The following is a 24,782-nucleotide window of genomic DNA, read 5'->3' as shown; positions in this document are numbered from 1 at the left end:
TGTGACAAATTATACCATATTGCACACATGAATCCTCTAATGTATTTCATTTGTTTATGTGAGAAAGTTCATTTAATTGCTACAGAACTGGAACACTTTACTTTTTGTTCTGTTCATAGCACCGTCAAAATGGACATGAGGTATCTTCTTACTAACTAGACCTTTCAGTTAATATTGTACCCTTCCTTTTATATTAATTTGCCATTGGGGGTAAAAGTCCAAGGCCAGTTCAAGCAGAATAGCATTTTGTTTTTTAGTTTTTTGAATGCATCAAGGTAGATTTTTTTTTTAAAAAGACAATTGTTTATTCATGTTTTTCATGTTGTTGTCATGGTCCCAGGGTATGAGAGAGACGGGGGTGAAAATCTTTTATTGGACCAACTTCTGTTTGTGAAAGAGACAAGCTTTCACATTCCACAGAGCTCTTCATGAAGTCAGAAAAAGACCTAAAGAAGAGTTTTGTGGAGCTCAAAAGCTGCTCTCTCATCACAGTAGTAGCTCTAATAAAAGTTACTTCAGCTGCCATGTCTCTCTAAATTTATGAATGTATTTATCAGAATGAATTCAGTTCTGGTAAGTGCCAGATCTGAGAGCAAAGGAGAATGAAATCCTCTGCCTGCACAATGCAGTGCAAATTTCATTCCCATTCACCAGCAGTGAGACTCAACCATTGCCTAGGAGGGCCTGGACTGCCCCAAAGATAAGAGGTGTACTTAGGCTCCATGGTTCATTCAATACTTGGCCTCTTTGCTACCAATAAAGATGTCAATAGTAACAATGCTGGTGGCAGTTTTGTCTGTTAGGAGGTGAACTGAAACTACCAACTTATTTCTCACAGGCCATCAACCAGCTCTCAGGTGGTCATGTTTTTTGGTCATTTATGACCCAGGAAAGACTGGTGACCTAGAGTTTAAAGACTCTGAATGCCAGGCTGAACTGGTCAGCCTCCCTTCAAGCCATCATTGTTGCAGTCATGGTTAATTAGGATCTGACTTATGAATGCTACTAAACTATATCTTGCAAATGAGTGCTCTTACCCATTCAGCTTCATCATCATCTCCACAATCTCCAAAACAGGAGCTAGCCAGTCCATCCTGAGAACCCGTCTTTAGAACCCGGATTCCCTGCAAGTCCATCCGACGACCTTTCACCTCCAGTGCCCCCTCAAAGGCTTCGAGAGACCAGGAATTTTCAAACTCGTCCACCAAGGCCAACATCTCTTCAGACATCTGAGCATCTCCCAAACTCTCCACCCCTTCTGAGTCATTGCTTTCTGCAACAACTGTGTCTGAAATTAAATGTCAATAAATGTCACCAAAATTATTTGTGTTACAATAGTACCCAAAGGCAGTACAAAGGTATATTTCTGTTCTATGCCTCAAGTCTTCTACCTGTGCAAATATGATGCAGACCATCTAAGACCTTTAATTAAAAAAAGTAAACACCATGGATAATTCAAGCAAGGAACTTCCTACAATTTTTAAAAATCACCATTTCCACTTGCTGAGAGCTGGAAAACTGATTTACTTCAAACACCCTGGCTTGTTAAAGTTCTTCAAAACTGTTGAGTTACCCAGGTTGATTTGTTATTATAGGGCTGCTCATGAAAGCTGGATTGATGACAATATTTTGTTTTAATAAACAGAACTGAAATATTTCATTTGACTAAATTCCCTTCCTCGCCATGAACACATGCATTCACACAAAGGACTCTGCAAAGTGACATAAGCAAACAAGGCTTAGGTGAAATTTAGACCTTGCTATGACCATGACAGTTGTGCTCTCAGTACCAACTTCTCATTTATTTTTTCAAAATCAGAAGTATTGAATAGGAAGATCACTGCTCACTCACTGTGCATCACAAATGGACAGAAGCTATTGGAAAGTCTTTATGAAAATATAAGTCTTCCCATAATGATGCTTCATCAATTGCTGATTCAAAAGTGGGCAACTCTAGATCAATTCTCATTCTTCTTCCCCCCGGTCCATGACAATTCTTTGTTTCAGTGGGAAGACAGACAGCTGCTTCTCTGTAGCTTTCTGAGCTTGAGCACTGACATGGAGTAAACCTCTCCATGTCCTGATCTTACCAACTCTGTCTTCCTCTCTCCACTTTTATCTAGTACAGCTGATTCAGGAATTATCCAGGTGCAAATGAGGTGGGTATACAAATCAACAGTGTCTTCTAGGAAATAGTATCCTTAAATCTGGACCATACCCTGCTCTCTGGGCTTTTACTTGTAACCTAATGCTTTTTGCTGTTAGGCTTGAGGAAGAAGAGTAGGGAACAGAATATGATCAGTTTTAAAGGTTACGTATTTCTCTTCCTCTCTCTCCCTGTAAAACTGTTAACAGGAATAAGGAGACGAAATAAAAAGTTTTCAAATGCTACAGAGTAAAACGTTATCTATTTCAGCAGTTTACCTCATTACTACTGAGTTTCATTAGGGACAGTAAAAGGGAGGACAACTCACCAGGATTGCTGTCTGAGGCGCTCAAAATCTGAAGGATGTTAAATATTAATGCACACAATTCTCTAACTTTTGTGTCATGCAGGGGATTGCTTTAAGGCCTTATACAGTATACCCCTAGTAAAACTTGCATTAAAGAGGCAGAATGTGTCAAAGATGCTTCACACACTATTTTAAAAACTTTATAACTTCTTAAAGGTTTCATTATTATTTCACTTTGGGAGGAGCAGCAGTTGGAGAAACAAGTCATGTTCCAGTAAGTGAGAATACTGTACACAGGCTCTGGTTTTGCTCACACAAACTAAAAGAAACCGGTCACTTGAGAGGTAAAAGAAACTCAGTCATAGCCTTGGTCTGCAGCACCTTTAATTTGTCTGCTATTTGGGAAAGACTTGAAAGATCAAATAAGAAATCAACTGAATTAAGAAATAGCCTCTCTTCTGTCTTGTCATCGGTGTTTCATCCTTGAGGCAAGCAAAACTGGAGAGCACATCTATAGGAAGGAAAACAGCTCTTCTGAAAAGGAAGACCGGCTTGAAGTGTAGAAAGTGGCTCATTGTCCAGGCATGCACCGAAATTCCAAGGCTGACTTACTTTCCAGTCTCAGGGAGGAAGGGTCTCCTGTTGAACTCTGAACAAAGGCTTCTGGATCTTCTTCTATATCTCCCTCAGAGTTTTCTTCCTCAGCTGTTATTACAGACTCTTGGGGGTCACCAAAGTACTTCTGCTTGTCATGGTTGCCATCAGGGTTTCTCTCATGACAGTGGCCTGTAAAAAACAGAGAAAGATACACACACATTATAAAACAGCTTCCTCTGGACACATCATCTAATACAAACCCTGAATTATTAAGATGCAGAAGCAACAATCCAGAGATGACATTCCACCCCTTTCCTCCTTCTCCTACATAGTGACAAATAAGCCTATCCTACAAGGTACCTCAACTCAATGAGACTTTAGTGGGAGTGCAGAGTGCTAAGCACTTTGCTAGATCAGGCCACTAAAAGTTACAGAATACAAGAATCTCAGATGCTTAATCTACTCTGATTTTCTCTTTCATTAGTAGCCCAGTTTCTTCTCCTGGAAGATTACTGGAGCAACTAGTACCTGGGGGAAAAAACACTGGGTGCTAACTTGGATGTATATTTCTGAAGCACCATTTAGTCATGTTATTACTATTAACATAAGCCAAAATCATAAATTCATTAAGTTGAGAATTTAACTCAAAATTCAGAACTCCTTGGTGTCGGCATACAGATTTGGAAGCACAGAACTCATTGAAGACACAAAAGGACTACACAAAATGTCTGGGAGAAATTTCACAAAAAATCAGACCCAGAAGGAAAGACAGTAATGAGCATAGACAGAACAATGTATCCATTTATCCTGCACTATGATTATACTGCTCTCTTGACATTCTTAGATAAAACCCCAAAGTAAACAAACAATGGGATTAAATCTTAAAGTCTGAAAAATAGCCTGAAATAAAGAGTAGCCACTTAAGAATCAACCACAAACTTGTAACAGCATTTTCAATGGCTAAAGTACAACCGCAGATCTCAAATGCTTTACCAAGGTTAATTAACAGTAAATCTCAACCTTCCTACCTTATGCACTTATCTGACCCTCGTTACAGTAGTATCTGAGCACCTAGTATATTTTATCTATCAATGTAAGGAATCAAATGCCCACCCCTCACAAAACCCCTGTGAGGGGGCGAAGTGCTATTATCACCATTTTACCACAGCTGGATAACTGAGGCACAGAGAGACCAAATGACAAAGGAAATCTGTGTTGGAATAGGGAACTGAGCCCATGTATTCAGAGTTTCAGACTAGTGTCCTGTCCTAACCACTGGACCTTTCTTCTTGTCTCCTATGAGTGAGGTAAGAATTATTGCATTCTGTTTACAGATGAATATACTTAGAGGCGAAGTAGTGAATCAGTGGCAGAGTCAGAAATAAAATGCAGGAGTCCTGAGGCTCAGTCCCCAACTCTGTCCTCAAAGATGCTAGTCACATTGCTTAATACATTATGGAAAGTGCACTGATTCCACAGTGATGGGTGTGGTAATAAGCTCCTGAATAGATCAGTGGTTTTCAACCTTTTGCATACAATAGGTTGTCCTTTGTCCCTCCTTCCGACAAAGACAGAGACAGAGAAAGGGAGGTGGTTGTGACTTCCAGACTGAAAAACCATGGAACAGATCATGCCGTATCCAAAGCTTATTCTAAAGTTCCAGTATCAAAGAGTTTCTCTGTCTTTGTAGAAAAAAATCCAATAATTTGATTTTCAGAGGTATTGAATACTCTCAGGTCCCACTGAAACAGTGGGAATTGTGGGTGATCAGAACCTCTGATAATCAGCTCACACATTTTTACTGGGGAGGCGCGCACACACAAAAAAGCGCTAGATCTGTAAGCCTCCTAGTGACACTAAATATTTACTGCTCTTTAGCTTTTCAGCTGTATACTGAGATGTTGGCTAAACTAAATTATTTTATGAAATGGGTGAATGATGAAACAAAATGGAAAGACTAAACTTTATAAACTGCTTTAACATCTGCCATACAATTAAATTCTTTTTGGTTTTCACATTTTACTGCTTTCACCAGTCATTGTATCTCTGCCTTTTCCCCCTTCTACTCCCCCCCTTCAATGAAAATTTAATTGGTTTCATCTTTTTAAATCTCTGCAATACGCAGAGAGCTTCATGTGTAATTTATAAGAAACGGTGTGCACAGGATCCCAAAGCTGAAACTAGTCCTTCCGGCTGACATCAAAACCAGACTGACTTTGATGCAAGTCAGGTGCATTCTAAGAATATGATGCCCTTCAGCGGAGGGAACCTTGGTCAACTTAGCATTCTGATGAAGAAGAGGAAAGCAGAAGAGACTGAGGTACAGACAGTTTTTTTAAAAAACTACTGTTTTAAAATAAAAAAACCTGGGAACAGCAGGGGAAAAATATTAAGACACATTTAAAAGAATTACTTAAGACTAGCATCGTTAATATTAATTTACAAACACTGACAGCTAAAAACAGACTGCATGAGAGTGCTGGTTTTCTTGGGATCAGAAGTGCTGCTATATATAGAAAGCCAAGTGGCCTAATTTTTTTTAATTACTGCTTCCAGTTGCCTGGCATCACTGGAGAAGAGAGAAGCTAGTTGAAACCAAAGATCTTTGCAGATTGGATCAAGTTACTGATGTTGGTGAAAAGTCTCAAGTTAGAACTTTAAATCCTCTGCCCCAATGATGGGTGCCAGAAGAATAACTGGAGAACATGGGGTTAGAAGAATGGACTAAAAGGTACTAACATAGCCCAGAAGCATGTGATCATTCATGGGCTGTAGACTTTTATTATTATTTATATTACTATAAGATCTAAGACCCCCCAGTCACAGATCAGAACTCCATCGCATCAGGCACTGTACAGACAGATTAAAAAGACAGTTCCTGACCAAAACCCAGGTGTACATTTCCAACCTTTCTCCTGTATTCTAGTTTCCCAGAGGTGTCTATCTGAATTTTGAGTAATGGGTTTTGCTATTTCTTCACAGATCTTCACATGGCTGGTATTATATGAAAACTAGTGACCTGGAGATGTGCAATAAACTAGTTACTCTGAAAAGTGACTATAAAAATGTCACTTTCTTACTCAGCAGATCTGTTGTGTGTGTGGAGCTGCTGCTGATAAAGCTAAGGCAGAACACAGGATTCTATTCTACCGTGTGTAATACCGACAGAATTGTTTACTAAGTTCCAGTCAGTTACATCTGTGTTACACGGACGATAAAGAGGTTGCATAGGTGATACTAGGTCGTAATTTGGCCTGCCAAGCCTTTATTATAGGTTTTGATGTAAGAGAAGGGGAAAAAATAGCCCAAACTGATTCTTCAAGTCAAGCTAACTTTGCAGAACTAGAAATTGGAGGGTAAGGGGGAAGCTCTTTACCTATAAAGTGAGTCCATTTAATGGGAAAATCAGGGACACATTAAGTATGGGAATCTTCAGTGATTTGATTTGAAAGTCACTTGTGAGTAGGAGTGTACATCAATTGCATTGATGTTCTGTTAGTTGCCACATCTGTGTTTATTTTCCTTCCATCCCCGTAATTCATTGATAGGTCGTGGGCATACAATGACGAACACTAGGCTAGCAATAATTATGGCTGTTTCCTTTCACACTTATCAGAGAAATGGTATAAGCGTTTCCCTCCTCATTCCCCACGGTATCATGTTATAAAATTCATGTTTATGGCATGGTTTTTCCAGATGAAAGTCTCAACCCACCAGATAAATGGTGCTAGAAACAACCATGTGTAATCATGGTTGACACTCGCATGATTTCAAATGCTAAACAGAACAGGCACATTTCATTTGAATTAATAGAACTGCAGTATGCAAATACTCTGAAGAGAGAAGGTATCTAACTTGGAACTTACATGTCCCCATTACCATAGTATGAGTACCTGATTGACTGGGATACCCTGAAGTCAGGGCCATCACTCAATGAGCCAAGCTGTTTGTAGGGCAGCAGCGGAGAATGCATACAGGAGTACCACGAAGAAAGGGAAGGGATCAGAGATGTCAGAATGTCCTCTTAATTGATATGTAAGGCCCTCTCCTCCACCTATTCCCTCCTAAACATTTCCTGTCATGCCAAAAGGGGATAGGTGGCACTTAGTAACAAATATATAAAGTATCAAAACAATGAAACACTCCCTATATCATTTTACATTGCAATTACTTTGGAGATAACTGTGCTTGTGTTTGTAGAGTACCTACTACAATGCAGTCCTGATCCTGATTGGGGCCTCTGGGTATTACTGTAATAAAAATTTTAAACAATAGGGAGAAGACCCGTTAGATCTTCCATTCTCCTTAGCACAAGGAGATAAACAGCACTGAAAAGAAAGGGAAGGAAGGAAAAGAGTAGTACAGCAACAAAGAGGAAAATGGGGAAGGATGATTTCAGCCTCTAGCAGTGATTGGAATGCACATTTGTGCATGTGTGTTGATAGAAAAAGGGTAGTGAGCAGGAGAAGGGGAGAAGTTGCTGAGAGGGCAAGCACTGATCATCCCATCCTAGGAAGAGCTAAGAGAGTTGTATGTGTATTATAAACTGTAACTCAAGTAACCAGGCTTCGCTAAAAGATAAAAATCATATTTGGGGCAAAATATCCATCTCTTATTTGTTAAGTCAAAAACTTTTTTTGTGAACAGTATAGAATCAAACACAAAGACAGTCCCTGCCCCAAAGAACTCGTATGCATAAAAGACTGGATGACTTGGAAAATGCAGAGGTTTTCATTAATTATTACTGTTGGCTTATGCCTTGTGGGTCTCATGGAAGCAGAGTGTTCAGAAGCGACTCAACCATGGAGTCAAACTTTTGACACTAACAGCAATGAAGTGATTCAAACTCAGATATCATAAAATCTAAATTAGTCACCAGTAATGCTGTTTGTTTACTTCTTGCATTACACTTGCCATGGACAGCAATGGCACATTGCTTGTTTTCACAGCCTGATTCCCATATAGCATCCCCCAGCCTTGGGCTAGTAACAATGTAGGCGAATCAAAGTGAAAACATACACAGGTTTTCATTTTTAAAGCATGTAGTTAATTATAGGAATGGAATCTATGTTGTGTTTTTATTCTTGGCTTTTTGGTTCACGGATTACAATGTTGCCAAGCTTCAATATTTTATCGTGAGTCTCATGATATGTAGTATTTTTCTGAAGTCCCAGCTCCTGGCTTCATGTGATTACATAAGAATCTCAGCTTTCATTAAAAAATACAATTAAAAAAGTTTCTAGCACTCATGGCTGCAAAGAAATGCTTGCAAACATGAACTATAAAGGTTCCACCAACACCACAAGTCAAACAACAAGGACCCAACCTGCATTAATTTTTAAAACCAAGATTTTGGGGGGGGGGGGGGGGTCTGACTGCTTATTTTACCTAGCTAAGGTGTCTGAGAACAAGGGTTTCCTTGTTAAATAAAACCACTGCAGTGTAACCAGACAACCCCAGCACAGCGGGAACTCAATCTAGTGAGAGTGTGTCAGGGTACAGAACAGACTGATGCAAGTGCTAATAAAAGAAAATTAATCCCATATTTGTGCACTTGGATTTACTTCCACAATATAGTACACCTTGCAGTGAGTTTAGTACAGTTCTACTGCATAACTCAAGTGTTTCTTTCATTGTCAGAGCAGCACACCCCTATGCTTCCCAGAGATGGAAATGCTACTCGGTGAATAGGCAAGTCCAACTGTAAATATTTGAGGAATGTTACACTACAAACTGCATCCCGTTTAACCTCACTACCAATTGCCTATATAGAACCACACAGTTAGATAGTGTATTGCCAGCTAACAGTAAGAGAGAGAACATGTACATTACTCAGTCTCACATGAAAACTAGTGAAAATTCATGGATCTCAGGAAGGTTGGTTTAAGGAGACACTCACTACTAGGGTGTCTACAAATTAAAATTTAAAACTGAAGATTTTAGATATAGCCACCATACAACTGAAATGTCAACGCAATATATCATCATTTATCGTGTTTACAGGCCCAGAAGTGTGTTTGGTGCTTTACAGAACACACAGGATGGAAGATATGGTTCATGCCTCAAAGAGCTTATAATGTAATTTAGTACTAATGAGCCTACCACCAACAATAACATCTTGGGTGGTGATCCTGGCAGTCTCAAATTATACAGGTTTTGGATCCAGCAAGCACTTGGAAAGGCGATCTCCATGTAAGTGGTATGTGTGATTCAGTCGGTGGCACTCTTCTCTCTACATCAGTACTGAACCAATGTCCCAGCATGATGTTAGGAGCAGTTGTGCTGCTAGAGGTGACATCTTTCAGGTGAGATATAAAACTAAGGCCTTGACCTCTTACAGTAATTAAGATTCCCACGGCACCTCCTATAAGAGTTGCAGTGTTAAATCCAGTGGTTATGACTCGGGTGATTACATTCTACATCTCTGAATACTTCCTGCAGTTTCAGGTGGATATATTCAGTTTCTTAAAATTTTGTACACTATTAAACAGCTGCTACTTTTCATCCCACTTTTCAACCTACTTTTCAGTTATGATTTACTTTTGTATGCCATTTTGGTTACAAAACACGTTGAGACCCTTTGGAGTGAAAAGCGGCAGAGTTCTGTGGCACCTTATAGATTAACAGATGTATTGGAGCATAAGCTTTCGTGGGTGAATACTCACTTCATCAGATGCATGTCTGAGTATTCACCCACGAAAGCTTATGCTCCAATACGTCTGTTAGTCTATAAGGTGCCACAGGACTCTCTGTTGCGTTTATAGATCCAGACTAACACGGCTACCTCTCTGATACTTGACACCTTTGGAGTGAAGACACTCTAGTAGTATAAGATAGCATTAGTTATTAATTAAATTAACTGAATAGTGTGCAATCTTAGTTAAAAAGAAATAGTCTTTGCAGAAACTAGAGAATAACCAGAGCCTCAGATGGCATAAGACGGCATAGCTCCACTGACTTCAGTGCAGCCACGCTCATTTAACATTAGCTGGGATTTGGCTCTAAACCCCTATCAGCATCCACACCATCCCATTTGGCACTGCGTTGCCTAGTGTTTCTTTATAGAGCAATACATATTTACATTATTATTAAAAAACACCATCCTGAGTTCTGTTAGCACAGAGCACAAAGTGAGACACACTTACTGAGCAAGCTGGGATACAGCATCACCAGTGATTCTTTCTGATGGCATGACCTAGCCTTCCTGAAATGGCTACAGAGAATCCTGCTCCAGGACTGACATTGAGGAGGTTATCGTTTGCTATTTTACAGCACCCAAAGACGTGCAAGACAAGGCCCCTGCCCTAGAGAGCTCACAGTATAGTCTTGAGATGAGCTACAATCAATAAAGAAAACAAGCAGCAGGGAAGGGATGGAATCAGGAAAGATGCTATGATCATGGGGCTTCCCAACATTGTTATGGGTGTGTCTTAGTGGGTCAGTTAAAAAAAATTAAAATAAGTAAATGAGGAAGATAAAGCAATAACAGACTCCACTGGTGTACTGACTCACTCACTGAGATTACAGCGCTATGGTAAAATATGGAACAAACAAACAAACTGCAGTAGGACATGCATCATAATAAATAACAATTCTCTTCCCATTCTTCAAACTCTGAACTGGCTTTTTGCCACCACAATGCATGATTCTGCTCCCCCTGAAGCCAATGGAAATTTTGCCATTGACTTCAATAAGGGCAAGATTGGGCTTCACAATGCTTATAAATAATGTAAAGTTCCAAAGCATCAAGTAGCCAGTAAAAACCATACGCAGTGCTGCCAAGGACTACAGTTGGCATCCAGCATTCGCAGGTAGCGAAGGACATAAGGTTTCCTTCTCCAGTGGAATACTGCAAAGTCAGCTCAGTAGCAAACGTTTAACTGAATAGCTCTCCTTTCCTGCTCTCCATTTCTCTGCTGCCTGGTCTCTGCTTTGGACCTAACTTGCTGAATGTGCACTGTACTCCTGAAAGCATAGGCTATGATTTCTAATGGCTGCTTAAGATGTAGAACTCTCAAATATTATTGAAGAGTTAACATCAATGAAGAACTCAAAATTCAGATTAGTTTAATCTTAACTCTTCATTATTTCATACAGAAAGGTTGTTCATATTTACAGGGTGTTTTTTTTTTTTAAATGTGAACACTCCCCTGCAAAGTTGGAAGCTTTCAGTCAATAGTATTTGCAACAGTACCTATGAGTCAGATGCAAAAGCTAAACAACCCTCCTGAGTGGTGACAAGTGAAAGGTAATTTTTTTTTAAATTGTCAATTATAATTTAAACTGTTAGTAGTAAACTCCTTCTTTAGGTTACCGGACAGTGGTCTTTAGTCACGTGGCCTGGGGTTTGCAAAAGCACTCCGTGCTGGCCTAAGTCTGCTTCCATGACAGTTAATAGTTTCAGGTGAGCAAAGTTAGGCCAACACAGAGTTATTCTGAACATCCCACCCACATACACCAGTATGTAGACTGCATCACAACATGTTGTGCCTTATGCAAACAGAACAAGCCATCTCATTCTAATTTTACAATGAAGTATGTAAACTTCATTCTTTTTATTACATTATCCCAGTAACAGGTTTTCAATTAAGGGAATTATTGCATAGTAAATCAGTCCTCAATTGTAGGAAAATATTTTGTTTTTTAACCTGGGGGTAGCAAAAAAATTCATTTAAATTGGCTTAGCTATAGATTTATTTTTAAGACTAACCATAAATCTCCCAGTACAGCAGTTTTTAATGATGAAGTCTTTTAATTTATTTATTTTAACAGAGATGCTGTCTGATATAACCAGCTTTCTTGTTCATGTTAAGAGATGGCAATACCTTACCATTGCATAATGGACCTATCCCTGATGAGCACAGCACCACAAATTGCCCTTATGAAATATAAACCAAAAATAAATAAAACATGAAAAGAAAAATTGAAGAGGAAGATCTGCCTCTTTAAATTTGTATGTTGTGTGGTTTGAAAGGGACACACACCAAAACAACATATCCTCGGAGAATCCATTGGGCTGCTTTACAAACAGTGTAGCGAACTCTTTAAAAAAAAAAGTCCTTTTCAATAATTAAGCGGGGGGGATGAAGGACAAGAGGGGACCTAGCTATATTAAATCACCGCACACCCTCCCTTTCTTTTCCTTGTTCTCACTGGCTACAACAGAAGCTCGTTCTTTATGACGTGGGTATAGAAGCCACAGTGTGCTCTCAGAGCTGTCTGGGAACGTGGCCCAAACATGGAAGAAGGTATCTAAATTTAACTCTCCATCCCCGTCAGCAGATAAGAGAGACTAGAAAATGTGATTAGCAATGCCCTCTCAGGGTGCTCCAGTGCTACATATAGAGCAGCAGGTTAAGCAGCATTATGGCCTGAATTTCAATTAGTGCCTCAAAAATTACTCGATTTCCTTTGAAGAAACAGGGGGAGAGAGAGAGACATACACACAAGTTCAGAATGCTGATGGCTCGTCCTCAGTGAGTTCTCCTATGTACTTGACTCTGCATTTGCTAAATAAAAATATTTAAAATTAAAAAAACACTATTACTTTTCTCTCCAAGTGGCTATGTCAGTTCATAATCACATAACAGACCATTCAGCTCACTTGTGAGACGGACCCCACCATTGGCTGCAAGCAGTGAACTTCCTGCAGGGGGTCTGATGACAACTTTTGACCATGGGCTGTATTCTCCTGACATTACCAGAAATCAAGGCTAAAGAGATCCACTAAGTTCAAATTAAAAAGAAGTCTACCCAGAATTACTTGTCCTGACTTTTTATAAGAGTCAGGCCTGGTCTACATACAGATTTTGTATATGTGTAACTATTTCGGCCAAAGGTGTGATTTTTTTTTTTAAACCAAAATAGTTGTACTAGAATAAAAATGCCGTTATATTGCTATAGCTTATTTTCCTTCCTGTACATGAGTAAGTTAAATGGGTATAAGCACCTTTTTACTCCCCGTGACCAGTGGTGTCTGGGGCAGCCCTCACTGGAAATGCCAAGGTCAGGGCAGGCTGCAAAAGGGAGAGCAGATACTTCCAAGACTGGTGGGTAACACTGACGTTATTCTCCTCAACCAGTCACAAACTGTGCTTCTGATCCCCCACACTAGTTATCAAGAAGCAAAAAAGAAACACAGCCCCCTTTATTGCATTTCAGTTTTCTGGCTACCAATCTGCACCTAGGTCCAGTACAATGAGAAGTTATTTAAACTCTGCTCACATATACAAAATGTTCCTCTGACCCCAAAGGGTCAGTCACGCCACCAGGTCAGTATAGGTTTGGATTTTACCCAAAATATCACGCTGCCAGCCAATCCTTTAGAGTCTAAAACTAAAGGTTTATTATAAAGAAAAAGGAAAGAACAAGAAGAGAGATGTTAAATTGTAAAACAGACACATACGTACAAAGACTTCAAAGTCCATATATCAGCTTTCTAGTAGTATTGGTGAGTTTGCTGGCTTGAAAGTCCCTCTGGAATACACCCAGAGCTTGGATGGGTCATTCAATACTTTGTTCAAAGCTTCAGTTTGTAGCAAAAGTTCCTTCAGAGGTAAGAAGCAGGACTGAAGACAAAATGGAGAAGATGCAGCTGCCTTTTATTATAGTCTTTTGCGATGTGGCCTGTGCTTCCTTTGTTTCCAACACAAGCTGCCCAGCACATGGCTTGGAAGCCTTTTCTGTCCATAGGCATGTCCATGGATGCCTTGCTGAGTCATAATGTGTATCCTCTGTTTTCTCTCAACGAGCCATCAAGCAGGCTAAGTAGTGCTGATGCCAAACTATCCTAGGGTGTCACCCAGCAGCATAGCACAAGTTTTGAAACACAGACATACATATCTATAACCCATAATGCAAAGGTTATATAAACAAGATCATATTTGGCAATGTATAACATTTTCAGATATCTTACAAAGCATATCTGGCATAACTCATTGCAATTTTACAACATTGGTATTCATAATCTCCCGAAGTGTCCCCCACATTCCATAGAGTGTCACACACCCCACGCAAAATTGATGCAGAAAGGGGTGTCCCTAGACATTGCTGAATGCATCACAAGAATGTTCCATTCTAGGTCCTATATTATTACACTTCCAGTTTACATCACAAGTATTAAGGTACAACAGAAATAGTTTATCAAAATTCTATTTGACTAAATCAGGCTCTTTATATACAGCTTCTTTCTTTTTTGAAAGTATCCTCTCTCTGATGTTATTCTAATATAGACATTAATGCTTTCAAGGGTGGAATTACCTTGGCATTTAGTTACGAACACCATTATGTGGTGTGCCTCAATTTCCCTTTCTATACAGCAGACTGGATTTGTTAAGGTTTTTCTGCTGTGCCAAGTTTCAAGAATGCTTACATGTACCAGTCATACCATTTTACTGTTACAAGGCTTTTTAGCATACAGTGTGTTTTCAGGTATCATCCCCAATATGTTTACAGGCTTTTTATCAAAGTCATACACATGGCACCCTTTTTTACCAGGGTTCACATCAAAATCAAATCCATCAGAAGGCTTAACCTTAACAGCAACACCACATTTGTTACAAGTCAGTATTTATAAATATCTTGGTCATACCATGCCTCATGTCTCACTGAATCCTGTGGCTGGCCAGGTGTGTCCTTGTGCTACAACTATGGGGCAAATCTTCCCCCTCTCGTCAGCCAGGTAGATTGTATCAACCCAACAAACTGTTACTTTCTCCATACAGTGATTCACCCTGAATTAACTCAATCAACTCACTTCCACACCCATCAGTTGCAGCAAACTGCTTGCAAAGATTACTCTGAAGATTTTTCTCTTTAGGAATCTTTCTAAACAACAGTCCATCTTTTTTCTGTTCTACAGAAGCATTGCTCTGTGGAGCCACAACAAACTCGCTCTGAGTTTCACTTACACCCAGAATCACCTCTGGAACATTAAGAGGATTTTCACATAACCCCCCTTCAGGCAATCTGCTAAACTCCATGGTTTAAGGGTTGTTAGAGGCACATTCTTTCCCTTTGCAGCTTTCCTCACTGGCACCATGCAGGTTACCAAACACAAGCTTAGGAACACTTCCTTCTTGTGTATCAGTTAAGTCCAGAACCACCTCTGTGACAACTGAAATATCCTCAACCATAGGCTCAGAGGCACCATCTGTCTGCTCCACAGACAAAGGACTGGAGGTACAGTCTCCTTCATTAGGCACATTGCTATTTTTAAAGGGCAAACAATTGGAAACAGTTTTCCCTTCAACAGATAAACTGTTGCTTTCCACAAACAGTGGCTCATCACACTGAGCTACTTTAAGCACATCACTTTTACCTGGGTCAGATTCACTTTTATAAACTTCACTTGCCAGCAATCCATCACCCACCTGCAATCTGCCCTTTCCTTCCTCAGTTAGGGCTTCAAACTGACCATCAACTCTGATTTGCTCTAAAGAAATGTTTCCCTGAGCTTCTTTCTGCGCTTCATCTAATTCCAGATTCACTTCTGAGATATTAGACAGACATTCAGAAATTTCTTCACCATATAAACTGCATTTCTGACTGGACAAACAGCTATTTTCCACAATCCCAAGGCTAGAAACACTCTCTTCCTTGTTATAGCATACCTGGTTAAACACATGCCACTGCTTAGAGCAGGGGTCGGCAACCTTTCAGAAGTGGTGTGCCGAGTCTTCATTTATTCACTCTAATTTAAGGTTTCACATGCCTGTAATATATTTTAACGTTTTTAGAAGGTCTCTTTCTATAAGTCTATATTATTTAACTAAACTATTGTATGTAAAGTAAACAAGGTTTTCAAAATGTTTAAGAAGCGTCATTTAAAATTAAATTAAAATGCTGATCTTACGCCACCAGTCTGCTCAGCTCGCTGCCAGCCTGGGGTTCTGTTCACCTAGGCCAGCAGCGGGCTGAGTAGGGCCTGTGGCCAGGACCCCAGACCTGGGGGTGGGTGTTTCAGGGGTCAGGGCAGAGGGCTGGGGGAGGGGGTGCAGGGCAGAAGGCTGGAGTGTGTTGGGGTGTGGGGGGTTCAGGGCAGAGGGCTGTGGGGTGCAGGGCAGAAGGCTGAGTGTGTGTGTGGGGTTCAGGACAGAGGGATGGGGTTGTGGGGGTGCAGGGCAGAAGGCTGGATGTGTGTTGGGGTGTGGGGGGTTCAGGGCAGAGGGCTGAGTGTGTGTGGGGGAGTTCAGGACAGAGGGATGGGGTTGTGGGGGTGCAGGGCAGAAGGCTGGATGTGTGTTGGGGTGTGGGGGGTTCAGGGCAGAGGGCTGAGTGTGTGTGGGGGAGTTCAGGGCAGAGGAATGGGGCTGTGGGGGTGCAGGGCAGAAGGCTGGGTGTGTGTTGAGGTGGGGGGTTCAGGGCAGAGGGCTGAGTGTGTGTGGGGGAGTTCAGGGCAGAGGGATGGGGCTGTGGGGGTGCAGGGCAGAAGGCTGGGTGTGTGTTGGGATGGGGAGGTTCAGGGCAGAGGGATGTGGGGGGGGTGCAGGGCAGAAGGCTGGGGTGCTCGGCTCGTGGGGGTGCTCCCAGCCCCGTGCCCTGAGCGGCTCATGGCAGGGGGCTGGAAGGGATATGCTCTGTTCCACCTCCTTCCCCCAGGCTCCGTCCCTACCTCTCTCTGTGTCCTCTACGGAGCTATGTGCACACTGCCGCTCTTCCCCCTCCCCCTTGCTAGTGCCATCAGCTGATTGGCCAGGGATGGAGAGGAGGAGGGGCCGGAAAACACCACACTAGGGGAAGAAGCGGGGGAGGTGGGAAGCTTGGCTGCCGCAGAACCAAGCTTCTGCCCCCGCAGGGGAGAGCGGTGGGCGGAGGGGGCTGGGGGCCGGGACCATGGCAGGGAGCTGTGTGCCACTCAAAATCGGCTTGCGTGCAGACCCCTGGCTTAGAGAGTCAAGCCTTCCCCCCCCCCCCCCCCCCCCCCGGCCCAAATCTCCCTGTCTGTTACAGACAAAGAGGATTCACATTCATACTTTTTCTGGGACTGGGTTATGACGTTACCTGATTAAATATAGTTACCACATCATTATTAAACAACATACCAACATTTGTATAAACTGAACAGACTATCTCCATCATTGCTGTACAGAGGAGCTGAGCTTCTAGGATAGCACAGTTCCTGCTGTTCTTTCATTATTTTGATTTGGAGTTTAAGTCTGGCGACTTCGGTCTCAGCTTGCAGCAGCTCCATTCGCCTCTTGTGAGATTCTCTGTCTCTCTCTCCAGCTTGCTTGGTTCTTTCCTCAGCTCGCCAGGCTCTCTCCTCAGCTTCTTTTTCCAGCTGGGCCAAGGCTTGCTTCTCTTGCATCCGAAGTTCTGCCATTTCTCTCTCATGCCGAAGACGCTGGCTCTCTCTCAGGGCTTGCCGTTTTGATTGTGGATCACATATTGGGATTAACTTTAACCTTTGACACTCAGTTTTAAATTTCAAATTTGGGATAGCATGGGGTTCTGATCCAAAACCAAATGACCTGGTTCTGTGGATCCTGCCGACTACGCCAATGTTACCCATGGTGCTTTGGGCAGGCCTCACTGGAAATGCCAAGGTCAGGGCAGGCTGCAAAAGGGAGAGCAGATACTCCCAACAATGAAGTTATTCTCCTCAACCAGTCACAAACTGTGCTCCTGATCCCCCAACACTGGTTATCAAGAAGCAAAAAATAAAAAAATCAATAACTCACACAGCCCCCTTTATTGCATTCCAGTTTTCTGGCTACCAATCAGCATCTAGGTCCAGTACAGTGAGAAGTTATTTTAAACTCTGCTCACATATACAAAAATGTTCTTCTGACCCCAAAGGGTCAGCCACGCCACCAGGTCAGTATAGGTTTGGATCTTACCCAAAAATATCACACTGCCAGCCAATCCTTTAGAGTCTAAAACTAAAGGTTTATTATAAAGAAAAAGGAAAGAATAGGATGAGAAATGTTAAATGGTAAAACAGTCACATATGTACAAAGACTTCAAAGTCCATATATCAGGTTCCTAGCAGTATTGGTGAGTTTGCTGACTTGAAAGTCCCTCTGGAGTACATCCACAGCTTGGAGGGGTCATTCAGTCCTTTGCTCAGAGCTTCTGTTTGTAGCAAAGTTCCTCCAGAGGTAAGAAGCAGGATTCAAGACAAAATGGAGAAGATGCAGCTTCCTTTTATTATAGTCTTTTGCCATGTGGCCTGTGCTTCCTTTGTTTCCAACACAAGCTACCCAGCACATGGCTTGGAAGTCATGCATGCCCATGCATGCCTTGCTGAATCATAAAGTGTATCCTCTGCCTTCTCTCAATGGGTCAGTTGTATAGCTGATGGCTCTCAATGGGCCACCAAGCAGGGTAGGCAGTGCTGATGCCAAACTGTTTGGGGGTGTCACCCAGAAGCATAGCACAAGTTTTGAAACACAGACATACATTCATATCTATAACCCATAATGCAAAGGTGATACAAACATATAAACAAGATCATCATATTTGGCAAATTATAACGTTTTCACAGATATCTTACATGGCATATCTGGCATAACTCATTGCAATTTTACAACATTGGTATTCATAATATCCCAAAGTGTCCCCCAGATTCCATAGAGCATCACACCCCCAATACGGGTTGTGCTGCTTTAAATATGCTGGCACAGTTAAAGTGGTACCATTTATGTTTAGACAAGCCCTGAGCATAACATCACAATTGACCAGCCCACACCCAACCGTCTTTGAAACCCCACCTCCTTAGCACAAATTCCCCCCAACCTCACTCTACTAGGCCATTGTTCTAGGTTTTTTTGTCTAGTGCTACTTAGATAAGATTACAGGACAGAGAATATGTCTATCTGTTGGGTCAGATCCTATGATCCCTACCTGCTTGAACAGGACTATGCATATGAGTTAAAGACTACTCACATGTAAGGGCACTGCAGGATCAAGCACTATGTTTGATAATCAGTTCAACTGATGGTGCTAAAAGAGTCACTTATGTAACAATAAGAAATAATATTGGTAGTGTTACTTATACCGCATGCTGTGGTAAGATCCACATTGCAAAATCATGCAACAAACTGCATTAACTTCACACAAACTCTACCCATGAATTCTCTCTGGCAACTGCTTCTAACACTCCCACCATCCCCAGATTTCAGACACCTAATATTTAATAATCTGCCACAAGTGTTTCCTTATGTTCCTCTACATGTGGTACTTCTTATCCTTTACCAAACGACATTAATTTTTATTGGATGAGCAATATTCAGGCCCAAAACAATGACAGATTTAATTAACTTGTATGGGATGAGCACCTGCATAATTCACTCATGGCTTTATCACTCGTGAGTAATGCAGCCATCCAACACTCGTGTTAATTAAACTTACACCACACCATGTACTCCTTACACAGTAAATTTCATCCCACAGCCCAATTGCTTGTAAAGGACTATGCAGCCCTATGGCATTATAAATTTAAAGAAAAGTAAGTCCATTTCTAAACTGAGATTAATTCACCTCAACATAAAAAGGCAACAACTTCTGGGCTGGAATGCAACAGCTGTTTAACAATACTCAGCAATGGCACCCAACGGTTTTAGCCCAGGAAGCAAAGAATACCCGTATCTAGCTAAAATTGCTAGGGGAATTTAGGGCAAAAAATTAAGCTAGAATTTGGCCAGAACTACAGTTAATTTCTCTACTCTTGCAAAATGCATGATGGAATCTTTACTGGACACTTCAGTCAAGTTCTTGGTTTTAGGTCTCTGTTAGAGGACAACATGTTTAGTAGCACAGTACCGGAGGACTGGGCTATTTGCTGATGCAGAGGGAGGAGTGACACCTACTCAAGCATCAGTAGCACTTCTCGAAGAACACATGCCCTCTGTCCTAGCCCACCACTGCTCTGCTTGCAGGATCTAAAAGGAGCCCAGAATAACATATTACTTTTCTCTATAATAATTATTCTCTTCTTACTCATTTGACACACATTTATTAGAAATGTAGGAATAGCCATTTTGGATCAGACCAGAGGTCTATCTAAGTCTCATTTTAGGTCTCTCACACTGGCCAGTACCAGACGCTGCCGAGAAAGATGCAAGAACACCTCTAATGGGCAATTATGGAATAACCTACCCGTAAGGGAAATTACTTGCTAATTCTAGGCAATTAGCAGTTGGCTTATGGCCTAAAGGACAAGAATTTATATCCCATATTTTTTCCCCAGCCATATCTAATGTAACTGTGGACTTTCTCATTGTCTATATAACTGTTTAAACCTGTTTCCAATCCCAGTGAGCTCTTGGCTTTAAAGATATATTGGGCCATCAAGATACATAAATTAATAATGGAATGTGTAAAAAAAGTGTTTTCTTTTATCCTTTTTACATTTGTTGCCTCAGTTTCATTGGATGCTCCGTTTTGTTCCCAAATGAGCCAAAATTACCATTTTTGGTTTACACAGTATCACTGGTGATAGAACTTGAGAACACTGCTTGCTAGTTGGCAGCAAGGGCTGAGGAGTTCACGTTTTGTTTTTGCAGAGACCAATAATAAAACAAAAACACAACCTTCACTAATTTGTCTTAAAGTTTCTAAGTCATTATATAGTGAAAAATGGTGAGTCAATGGGACATTTCCTACCAGGTTACAATTTTTAAATATAGGCCACATTTGGAACAAAACTATGAATGTCTTTAAAGTTTATATGATGCAACCAATTTTATATCACACTGGTTACTTTTTAAAAAAAAAAAAGAGAAATTCAGGCTTTTGTAAAATTACTGAAGCAGCTGTGGAAGATTTCTTCTCTCATTTGCTTTTCATTTTACAAATTAGGTCTTACCTTCAATATTTTGTCCCTAGATTTAGCAATTTAGCCCATGTTTACTCAATGTCAACGTGGTTCTAGCTGTTAAGTAAGCAAGAATCCTTGGCCAGAGGAAGAATTTAAGAGGGGCAGCCCAGAGAAGCAATACAGTGAGGGACATCACCCACTATGCAGAAGACTAAAAATAAATGTCTCCCTCTTGGCTATAGACCACAAGGTTCAATAAGTAGGATTAGCTTCCTCAAGAGCCCAGCCAAGGAATCCCTGCAGAAAGTGAAGGCTGACAAGAATAGCATGTGAAAGCAAAATAAGGCTGATGTACTGCCAGTGACACACTATTTTAGGCTCCAATATTGAGGATTTCTTCCCCACTGTTAAATCAGTACCAAGCTCCTTCCAACAGCTAGGATAGGGATTTTGTAGTGGGATGTTTGGAAAGACCACACCGCCCCCTCTCCCCCGACCCCCAAGTAAATATTGGCCCAAGGAAAACCCGTTTCCTTCTGTAGGGAAGCTTTCAATTGTCTTAGTTCCACAGTCACTGGTAGCTATACTAGGTTATAGGTTTAGAGCTTTTGAGGGCACTCAAAACAGTGCAAGACAGACAACACAAGAATCGGGATCAGGCAAAAGAAAAACAAGGCAATAAAATAGATAAATCACGGGTAACCAAAGTCTATCTTATGGGCCAAAAATGGCTGTGGAGTTAGACAAGGCCTGGGCTCAACTTCTCCTTGAGTAGGGTTATATAGCCCAGTGATACTAGTACTACAGGTCCCACTGCCAGCATACATTCCATCATCTCAGTCCAATTGCTCAAAGCACCACATGCTGATCTGATATAACCTGAATATAAAGCATTGCATGGTAGGCCCTTCAATCTCCACAGGCCACACTCTGAGGTTAAAAAGGTATCTCCAGCTTAACCAAAATGGGTACAACCATCAGAATCCTGGCAAGTTGCTAATGAGGACATATTTGGGTCCCTAATGTAAGATAGAAGCAGGCATCCCTATTCCAATTGTACTCTAGACAACTCACATCTGCTCTGGATCACCCTGAGGTGGATCCAATCTTTTCTACCCTTTTCTATACTCTGAACAGCATTGTCTAATGTGGTCTAAAAGAATCAAACTCAAAGAGATGAAGTGCTCCCCAAGAGACCATAGTAATTTGGAAATGACCCACAACTACTTTGTTAAACCTCCCTGCAGAACCTTGCTGCAGGACTCAGGTTGCTAAGAATTCAGTGTTGTGCCCAGCACTACATGAGAGGATTTTTAAATGTGGTGTATACATGGATAGGGAAATAATAAAATTGTTTTTAATTTGGGGCGGGGGGGAGGGAAGAGGGAAACAGTTACAGGAAATTATTGTGAAGAATCTTATCTCTTTTCACTTTCCATGGGAGCAAGCTAGTTTGGAAACTACTGTACCTTGGCTTACATCTATTGCACAAAAGACCCACTAGACAAGAAAGAAAGTCTACCGGGAAGGACTTCATTCAAGCAGCCATCCTTGGCACAAATTTGTCCTGAGAGTACCAGAAAGTCTACATTAAGTCAACAAAGGCAGGAATCTTGTTTGCTAGAGTAATTCTTTGACAAAAAACTGTCTCCTAGTTATATGTGGTGAAGACACATCCAATGGATTAGCTACTTAGAATGTGGAACTAAACCAAAGCAGATTTTGGTTTTTAAATGATCAATTCTTGGTTTGAATGATTACTGAAAGAAGCTGCAAGGGAAGAGGGAACTGTTGCCTCCCTCCTTGGGACTGGTGAGACTGTAGCTTGGAACCGGAGGATCAGTGAGAGACCAGAAGACCAATTAAAAGACTTCTATAGGCCCTACCAGAATGAGTTCCCTTGGATTTGCAAAACTTTAGATATCCATCACTGCTGGGTCTACCTCTAAAGAGAAAACAACTGGAATAAGTACCACTCTTATTCAATAGATCTGTGTGGAATCAGGCACATCTGTTCACTTTACTGACTAGACTAAATTTGAACCACTTCGAACCACTCTAAACTGCATTGGCTCTGCAATGCCAACAAGAAAAGGTGACCTGATTCTATCTGCAAAGCAACAGATCCGTTAACTGAAATGCAATTGCAGGGTCTCTGTTGCTGACAATGCTTGGGGCAGAAAGAATCCAGCTTGACTTTCAGATCCCAGGGTTAGTGGTAAGAAAAAAAAGTTCAATCCACAGGGAGAATATTGCCATTATTTAGTTGTTTGCCAACAGAATAAGTATATATTTGTCAAAGCCTTTGAAGCACAAAGGGTAGCCATCAGTAGATATTTAGAGTTTCTTAATTATGTTATAAAGAAAATCTCCAAGACAAATCCTAATGTAATTCCCTCTCCCTAACTACTCTTCAGAGAGTTTATCTTGCTATAGAAGTAACTGAGGGCATGTCTACACAAAGTTCCAGAGCAAATCCATGTGGAAACATTTTTATACCAGAACAAAAAAGTGGGTTAAATGAAAAGGAACAAGGCACTCTTTTTCCAGAACGAGAATGTCAAGACATGGAGTTTATAAGGAACAGCTACTGTGCTTTAAATTCACACCCTACCTTAATCCACACTAAGTTTCAAGGGCAGACAAGACCTGATTGATGTTAAACTTAGTAGGACAGTAGAAGGACAAGAAATAAATGCAACAGGCTAACTCCCTCCCTCTAACACATACCGAATTCAAGGGACATACTAACAATGACCTCTAAATAATGAAAACTCAGGAGAGGTCAAGCATCCTCCATTCAGCGGATAAGGGAGGGAGTCATTAAGAAATGGGATAAGCTTTATTTGAATGAAAATACTCACTTGAGAATCTAACCCAGTCAATGTGTGTTTCACTTGCAGGTTAATCTAGTGTAAATGGTGGGTTCTCTGTAACTTGAAGTCTTTAAATCATAATCTGAGGGCTTCAGTAACTCAGTCAGAGGTTACAGCTCTATTACAGGAGTGCATGGGTGAGATTCTGTGGCCTGCAATGTGCTGGAGGTCAGACTAGATGATCATGATGGCCCATTCTGGTCTTAAACTGTGTGTGTTTCTAGTTGGAGCAAACAACTCTACAACAAAATTAGATTCTGAACTTGCCTTAAAAAAATATCAAAACCAGACACCTCTAGATAGAGATGAGAATGTCTTGAAGAAAAAGCAAGTTAAAGCAGCTTGAGCAAGGAAAACCTCAGTTGATACCAATACAATAAGCACAAATGTCTATGGACTATATCCAAGACAAACTTTGTGGAAAGGATACCTTTAGCAGCTTTCCATTTGGAACGGCAAGGCTAACTATGCTCCACAGACTAGCCTAGGGTCCAATCCTAGGTACGTAAAGGACAGAGGTATTTTCCATAATTTATTTCACATGAAATATTTCCATAGGTGATAACACACAAAAAAAGTGTTTCATAATTAGTTTTATTTGAAGTGTATAGCAGTTGAAAGTGTTTTTGCTTAGAGTTTGTATGGATGAAATATTACTCTACAGAACTAGGAGTAGTCTAGTGCAGGGGTTGGCAACGTTTGGCACGCGGCTCGCCAGGGTAAGCACCCTAGTGGGCCGGGCCAGTTTATTTACCTGCTGACGCGGCAGGTTTGGCCGATCGCGGCCCCCACTGGCCGCGGTTTGCCGTCCTGGGCCAATGGGGTGGCGGGAAGCCGCGGCCAGCACATCCCTCGGCCCGCGCCGCTTCCCGCCGCCCCCATTGGCCCGGGACGGCGAACCGCGGCGAGTGGGGGCCGCGATCGGCCAAACCTGCCGCGTCAGCAGGTAAATAAACTGGCCCGGCCCGCCAGGGTTCTTACCCTGGCGAGCCGTGTGCCAAACGTTGCTGACCCCTGGTCTAGTGGTTGCAGCCTGCTGCTGGGGAGTTGGACTCCTGGGTTCCACTCATGAGTCTGCTACTGACTTGTGATGTT

General features: G+C 41.4%; 1 protein-coding gene across 2 annotated transcripts in view; it reads right to left on the bottom strand.

Moving 5' to 3' along the window:
- The window catches only part of TTC17 (tetratricopeptide repeat domain 17), an 85,705-nt gene that overhangs the window by 14,512 nt on the left and 46,411 nt on the right, over positions 1–24,782 (bottom strand). For both annotated transcript variants that reach the window (XR_010600602.1, XM_005286752.4), the window contains exons 17-18: positions 3,066–3,239; positions 1,038–1,288 (exon numbers count right to left, since the gene is read on the bottom strand). Coding sequence is in view for 1 of the 2 variants with exons in the window: in XM_005286752.4 (XP_005286809.2) it covers positions 1,038–1,288; positions 3,066–3,239 (425 nt within the window). In the remaining variant the exon portion in view is untranslated. The remainder of the gene's footprint in view (positions 1–1,037; positions 1,289–3,065; positions 3,240–24,782) is intronic.

The sequence above is a fragment of the Chrysemys picta genome, chromosome 4 (assembly GCF_011386835.1).
Source record: "Chrysemys picta bellii isolate R12L10 chromosome 4, ASM1138683v2, whole genome shotgun sequence".
NCBI classification, from domain to species: Eukaryota; Metazoa; Chordata; order Testudines; family Emydidae; genus Chrysemys; species Chrysemys picta.
This window is presented reverse-complemented; position numbering and strand designations above follow the sequence as displayed.